At 39.2% G+C, this 8,112-nt stretch overlaps 1 protein-coding gene across 1 annotated transcript; it reads right to left on the reverse strand.

Annotated features, from left to right (window-relative positions):
• Window positions 1-4,794: 4,794 nt before the first annotated feature.
• Window positions 4,795-4,989, reverse strand: BT62DRAFT_912623 (uncharacterized protein; the record flags this gene model as incomplete). Its single annotated transcript, XM_043183864.1, has 1 exon — window positions 4,795-4,989. A coding segment is annotated over one exon (195 nt), but the record flags the coding sequence as incomplete, so codon positions are not given.
• Between the last annotated feature and the right edge of the window lie 3,123 nt (window positions 4,990-8,112).

Raw genomic sequence — 8,112 nt, forward strand, 5'->3', positions numbered from 1 at the left:
ATTGCTTCTTCTCGCTCTTGATTCTGCTGCTGCTGTCTGACTGCTTCATCGTAGTCGAAGGGGACGTTGAGGTCCCACTCCGGGAATATCCTCTGTATGATTCTTCTTGTGGCGGCCCTCCCTCTTTCGCTGGCGGTCCCAGTCTTGGGCTCACTCCCCACATGGAGGTGCCGATATGGATCTCCTGCCGCGGAGATGGCGATGTCGGCATTGTCATAGTCGGGATGGATATCCCTTCCTCGTGGGTTGTCGACCCCCAGCCTGCTGACGGATGGGCTGGAGTTGGAGTTTGGCTCGGTGGGGGTCTCGGGGGGGTTCTGGGGGGGCTCGGGACTTTCGCGGGGTCCCATAGCCATCCGAGCGGCATCAAGGGAGTCCCGAGCACGGTTTCCAACCCCTGAGGGAATCAGGGAGGTGGAATGCTCAGGGGAGTTGGCCGAAGTGACATAGTTGGAGACCTCGGCGGGCTCGCGAGCGACATTCGTCGTCCACGGGTTCCGGAACCCTGTGAGAGCAGGGTGTCGGTTTCCGTCATCTTGTCGAATGGTGTGTCGGGGTCCTTCCTCCTCGTGAAGGCTCCCCGAATCCGGGTCGCTATTCCCGGCTTCTGGTACGGGTCCCCCTTGCGGGAAGAAGGACGTTCTGGTGGAGGGGGGGATGTCATGGAAAGGGAGGTCCGGGGTTACATTGCGTAGTATTTGTTGGATGTGTTGGAATGCTTGATAGTGCCTGACTATCCAAGCTGCTACTGATTGTCGTCCGCGGCAAAGGGTAATGATGGCGAGAAGTCTGAGCAGTGTTCCGATGATGGAAGCGATTAGCTCAAAGAAGTCGTGGTTTAGGTCGGCGGTCGTTACTGGAGGCATTCGGTTTCTCAGCACAATTGGGCTTGAGAAAGGGAAGGTAGAAGCTTCGAGCTAATTGTTAAGCCCAAGCATCACGTGAACTGATACACGTGATAAACAGGTGTTCCTTCACACTTCGAGGAATCACCTGAGTTCACTATATGTATATCCGGATGGTGTGACTCAAGGTCAGATATAGACTCGAGGTAGAATGGTATGTATAAACTTTAGCTCGAAGCTGGGGTATCCCAGCGAGAGCTGCTAGTCTTAAATATTGTACAGGTGATGCTAATAATATAACTACTAATTGTATCGGTCTGTGTCCATGGTGCCCGTTGTCCTTGAGCATCGTTGTTGTACATAAAAGGGTAATTGTGTATCATCGAGCATCGTTGTCTTCAGTCGACGGTGCTTCTCAAGCACGTCTCATGCTATGACTAAGCATAAATAGGGGTAAAAAGAAAAGAAAATAGGAAAAATCGTAACACCACATCTCAGTCGACATGATCATGGAATTATCAGACTGTAACAGATATGATGTGATCATCATCATAGTTGATTGGTTCTCAAAAGCAATAATACCGATTGCTTGCTCAACTGAACTAACTTCAGAAGGATGGGCAAAAATCTTACGAGATGAGGTGTATGTGAAATACAGCATGCTACAAGTCATCATCTCAGACAGAGGACCACAATTTGTGTCCAAATTCTTGGATGACCTCTATTGCCTCCTACATATTAAACATAATGCATCCATGGCATACCATCCACAGACCAATGGACAGACAGAACATGTCAACTAAGAAGTCAAAAAATACCTCCAGCTTTTTATTAACTACCAACAAGATGACTGGGTAGAATGGTTGGCCCTTGCAGCCTTCCAACACAACAACCAAGTACATTCGGCAATGGGGAAGACACCATTCTTTATCAATTATGGACAACACCCAAACACCACCCAGACAGAGTGATACTGGGTCACCATGCCCACATCCACAGACTTTGCCTCTATGATGACAAAAATCCATGCTGAAACAAAAGCAGTGCTGAAACCAGCTGCCACATCAATGAAGGCACAATATGACAAATACTGATGCCCAGCTCGTGAATACTCTATTCATGACAAAGTCTGGCTAGACACCACAAACCTATACTTGCCATGACCCAAACAAAAACTCACTGACAAATACACAGGGCCCTTCCAAATTACCTCAAAGGTTGAGACAAGTGCATATAAACTCCAGCTACCAGCCACCTGGAAGATTCATGATGTATTCAATGAAACATTACTATTCCCTTATATTACACCAGCCTTCCCCAACCAAGAAAGGCCTCCACCATCTCCATCAGACCTGATCAATGATGAAGAACACTATGAAATTGATCAGGTATTAAACCATAAATTACATAAGATGAAGGCAAAAGATGGAGGAATGACAATAACAGTTGATTATCTTGTAAGCTGGAAGGGATATGGGCCTGAATCCAACCAGTGGGTTAATGAAAAACTGATGGATGCAGACAAGGCCATCCATGACTATGAATTATCTCTAAATTAAGCTATTGGGATGATGGTCTTAAGGAGAGGGTAATGTTATGATTTTCCTTCTTCTACCCTTTTAAACCCCTAATTATGCTTAGTCAAGGCATCAAGAATGAGTGCTTAGAACTATGGGAATGGCTTAGTCATCACAACAGGCCAACTTTGTCATGGTTCTTCGATGCAACTGATGTCTAATGACAAATGCACAATCGGCCTTTTATGTATGATAACAATGCTCAAGGACAATGGGCACCCAGGACAGAGAAACACACAATAAGTATGAAGTATTAATAGTGGACCATGTACTGTATTTAAGGAGGCTTGCCATTGCTGGTAAACTCCAGCTTCGAGCTAAAGTTTATTCATACCATTTCATCCTCAAGCCAATCTTTGGCCTTCTGACACATCAGTGCAGGACCACATTGAGTGAACTCAGATGACTATCTGAAGTGCAAGGTAGCTTCTGTTTATCATGTGGTTTAGCTCATGTGACACCTGGATCTAACAGTTATCCAGTGATCACAACCACACCAATATACACACAACACTTTTTAGTTTGTTGGAGAGATTATAATGTGATAGAGTAGCTGTAGCAAGTACAATTGTCTTCTCAAATGATTCCACTGTGCATGAATAGCAATTATGCATGTACAACTCTCTCAGATCTCTCTAAGTCTCAAAGCTTTTCATTTTATGAAAACAAGAGGTGGCAACAGATGTTGCCAGGTCTCAAGGCAAAGGGTACTGCAGCTCAATATAATATATTGAAATACTCTCACAAAACTCTCAAAACAGTTCCAAGCACAGCTCAGATCAATCCCAAGTCTCTAAACATGCACTACACAACTCAAAGTCTTGCACTCTAAGCAGAAACCAATCACAGACATGTCTACAAGTGCCAAAGGGTTCAAACCTCTGTGCATGAGTTTTCAAACTGATCATAGACCCACAGGATTCAAACCTATGTAATCCAGAGATACAAAACACAATAAAACACTATCCAACAGACTCAAAGGGTTTGAATCTCTGCCAACCTGAGGAAATAACCAAAAAGCGCACACTAATCAAGCCAAAGGGTTTGAACCTCTGCCACCTGTAGTGCTGTGCATCACAAACACCTCAAAACCTCAAGATAGTGCCCTACAGACACTGCTCTCTTATTCTCAGGCTAGAGTGCAATTCAAAACCTCTTATCAATTTGAATTCAAGTCCCTTGCAAGCTTCTGTGCCTCATACAGTCCTCAAATCTCTCTCAATGATATTAATAATAGGTCTATTCTCTTGCCTGAAGTATCAAACACAAACCCAGAGCTATAGTGCAAGGCTTTCTGTGTCTAATATACCACAATTGTGGGAGGTTGGAAACTTCTCTACTACTCTTACAATGTGGTACTTAAATAGTCTACTACTGTACTTACTAAGACACACTAAATATAGTAGTTTCAAAGTGCAGGACTCCATTCTGGAGTCTCTGGCATATCATTCACATACATATTGCAGTCTGACATGCATATTCTGCTCTGGGTCAGGACTGTCTTTTCTTTCTATGAAACCTGACACTGATTATCTATGTTAGTGGTCTGGCCACTGGTCTCTTTGCTTTCTTATCTCCATGGGGCAATTAATCCATGCACAGGAGTCATTCTAGACTCTTGAGTTTATTTCTAGTCATTTCTTTCACCAACCTTCTCATTTCTCAGCCAATCTCTCTAATATTTGGGTTTATCTCACTGTGCACTAATGCTCTGTTCTAGAACATATCCCTCAGCAATTGAATATCTATGTGTCATTGATTAATATGATGCAAAGTCAAGTGCAAAGTCCTGATCATATTTTGATCATGTGCTCTTTATTTTTAGTGGGTCTTTCTGTAGTTGTATTAGCACAATTAGTGTCAAGTGCTGAGACCTCATGTGCTGAGACCTCATGTGCAATATGACCCCCCTTAGCATCATCCTGCTGCTAGGCCATGCTCTCCACTCATCATCACTCAAGCCAGCTGTCATATAAGTCTCATTTTACTGCACTCTAGCCATATTCTTTATTGTGCATATAGTAGACTGTAATACAGTCCATGTATTGTCATAATTCGCAAAATTACATGCCTGGAATGCAGCAGGCATGTCACCAATGCAGAACTTTGCTTCACCTAGATCTGAGATTATCCATTTCTATCATATCTGATGCTTGAATTGCTTGTTCTCCTCCTTTAAACTGGCTACAGAAAGAAAGTCATCAATATGCACAGCAGCCATGACAACTCCAGCAGCGGTTTTCCTATAATAGATGCAGTACTCACTGCTGAGACATGTGAAACCCTAAGATAGCATAGCTTTGTTTCATAGTCTGATTTCATATGTGACCACTCCGCTTCATTCCATACAATCCACATTGAAGCTTCCAGACCTAGACCTCCTTACCAGTTTTCTCAAATCCTTTGGGTTGTTCCATATATTGAGTTTCATTCTCAGGTAAGAGATCATAAAGGAAGGCAGTCTTCATATTGATTTGTTGAGCATCCCAGTTGAAAGCAGTAGCCAAGTATAAGAGAATATGCCAAGATTCCATATAAGCAGTGGAAAAAGTAGTGTTTGTGTAGTCTCAGCTGTAGATTTGTTCAAAGCATTTGAAAATGAGGTGTACTTTCCAGTGGACTGCAGTTCCAAATTCATTCTATTTAATTTTAAAGAGAGGCCATTCTTTTTTGATTTTTTGGCTGAGAGATACAGAGGTGCAGAGAACAAGCTTGTATACTTCCATATTCTTGAGACTTGAGTTCATCCTGGTATCTTGTGAGCTATTTTTTGGCATTAGCAGATGCACATTGATGTGCTTAGTAATGGCTAAGTGACTAAGAGAGGTGAATGAGGAATGAACTCTCAAACACCAACACCTAACCACTCAATACACAATCACCAAATACAGTTGAGGTCAGTTTTTTTGAGTACAATAGAAGCACTCTTACAGTCTTGAATAAAATCAAAGAAACAGTCAATAAAGACAGTTATTCAACTCTATCTTGCATTCTAAGATGCAATACTCATGAGAGTAGTTTATAGCAATATTTAAGTATAATTAAGACTTAGAATCAATGCACAATTGTGCTCTAAATCAACATAGAATATTCCAAAACCCAATGAACTGTGAAACACAAATACTAAGTCTATCAAGCACTTAGGCTTGACTAGCTGCACTCTTGGCTGGCTAACAGTCCTCAAAACCAAAGAATTTGTATTCTTATGCCAAAAAACTTATAGTTTAGAACCTAAAGTAATCTGAAACCCAAAATACAGTTAATATTCCAATTCAAATCCTCTCTAAGTGATAAAGCAACTTAAATGAATCACTAAGTCAAAGCAGAACTCAAAACTGTTGTCCCAGGGACTAACTACAGTGAGCTAGAAGATCTGAATATGGGGATGGATTGCTTACTTGCTATTTACCTCTTTTTTCTACTTTTATACATTAAAAACAGATACAGAATCTATAAATAAAGTGTTCAAAATAGTATTTCTCTTGTTAGAAGTGGAATCATGCCATTATTCCAGAATAACAGTGCTCCTAGACTCTTCTAGGCCTGCACAGACCTGTATGACCACTGCACAGCTTTATTTTAAGCTTACAGTGCCTATAGGTACCTAACTCCTTTCTGTTTACTCAGAGTTTCAATCATCTGAGTTATTCTTAGTAGCTTGATCAATCAGACCTATCCACTCTATTCCTCTCAATTGTAAGTCTCTTAGGTCATTTAATACCTAGAAAATTCTGACTTAGGCATTTGAGTCAAAACTCACAGTGCTAGCCACAGATCATTAGGTCTTTCTTTTTAATACTTCTGAATGATGCTGTCTTTACTCAATACTCCACAACTGGCTATGGTATTATATCTCTAGCTGTCTTAGAATGTACTTGACTTAGTGGCATGTAGAATTGGCTCTATTTGAGATACTATTTCTAAGTCCAACTTGGACTTAGTATTTCCCAAGATGCGGTGCAGAACTTTTCTCAGTTTAAACCTGATTTAGGATTTTTATCCTTATGCCATGTTATTTTACAAAGTCTCTTTTAGACTTAGTATTAGTGACTAGCATGACTATCAGCTTAGAGTCTCAGCCATAATCCTCTACTAGCTAATAGTTCTTGGTTACTAGCATATTCTAGTGTGTTATACAGAATTTACAAATTATAGGGCTGAATATGTATTCAGCATATCACTATTTCCTAAATATATAGCCTTAAAATTTATAAAAACTGAGTGCAATATAAACAATTAAACTTCTCAACATTAAGCACAAAAGACTCTATCTTTCATATTAGTTGTTATCTATTTAAGCAATAATCTGACTAAGTCAATCATTGAGCTTGATAATGAATATCAAATTATAATTATAGTGAATATAAAAAATATTTTTGTTGTATAATACTATGATCTTATAGTTATAATATATGTTTGTTAAGTTGTATAGTAGATAGTAGTCAAGTTGAGTGTATAATTTCTATCTAATGTTTTATTTTATTTATAAATCACATGATTTTTATTATTTTGCTTGATGAGCTGCTTTATCATAATATTTGAAATTCACTATCAAGCTATGAATATTGGCAAAGTCAGCATCTATAGCAGTATTTCAAACTGAATTTTTTTTTAATATTTGCCTAAGTAACAGCAAAAACATATAAGTAATAATCTCAGTTAGATACAGTGTGAGCAAAATGACTGAGGTATGAGTATCTATGATCAGGCTATATAGGTGATCAAGTAATGACAGGAAGTGTATATGTAGTAAACAAGTGAAAATCAAGAAGAAACAGATGATGATAAAAAGGATAAAGAATCAAAAAGATAAAATATGCAGGTATACATACAGATATCCTCTAACACTAAGACTATTCAGTCTTTCATTAGAGACCTGTGCTATGTGTGTGTTGCATATCTCTACTAATTAATATTACTAGAATCAAGGACAAACTGTTGTTTTACAGAAATAAGCATTATCAAATTCAGTGTTAGATGAAACTACAGATCTTCTCAGTCTCATCTTGTAACATGAATCTCTGTGCATTTGGGAACTTTGTAATGAGATTTTGGGCATCTAGAACACTGTGAGAGTAACATGCATTTGGCTTCCATCAAATCTAATATACTATTTACTCTTCAGTCTTTTCTAAGCAGCTTACTGATTCTAGAAATCAAGATATTCAAGTTTTTTAAAGAGTGGGATTTGACCTGATGATGAAGAGATAGACTCTATGAGGAGTGATATAAACATAAGATTACTCTGTGAAAGTATCTGCATAAGTTCACTATTATCTAGATAATACACTTGCTTCTCCTGCTCTAGACTGAGATTTATCATGCAATAATTCAGTAAAGAGTTCTAGTTCTAATATCAGTGTATCAAGAAGGATCATTATTATATTGAGATGCTTCATATAGTGAAAATATGTATAGTCATCCCAGAATCAACACTCATCTTTTTCTCTGACTTTATTGAGTTTTTTATAAGAAAGATCCTTGCACATAGACAAATCAATGTGACTGAAGGATGTCTCCCACCAAGTCTTTATGTGATATAGAAAACTCAGTGTGAGTGTTTTTTATTCTGTTTTTATTCATATGCTTATTCTCATGAACATTAGCAACTCATATTTCACTTAGTCAAAGATTTTCTGATAAGTTTATGCTTAGAGTTGGTACTACTACTATCTGATTGCACTCTAGAC

The sequence above is a fragment of the Guyanagaster necrorhizus genome (assembly GCF_019112545.1).
Source record: "Guyanagaster necrorhizus MCA 3950 unplaced genomic scaffold BT62scaffold_63, whole genome shotgun sequence".
NCBI classification, from domain to species: Eukaryota; Fungi; Basidiomycota; class Agaricomycetes; order Agaricales; family Physalacriaceae; genus Guyanagaster; species Guyanagaster necrorhizus.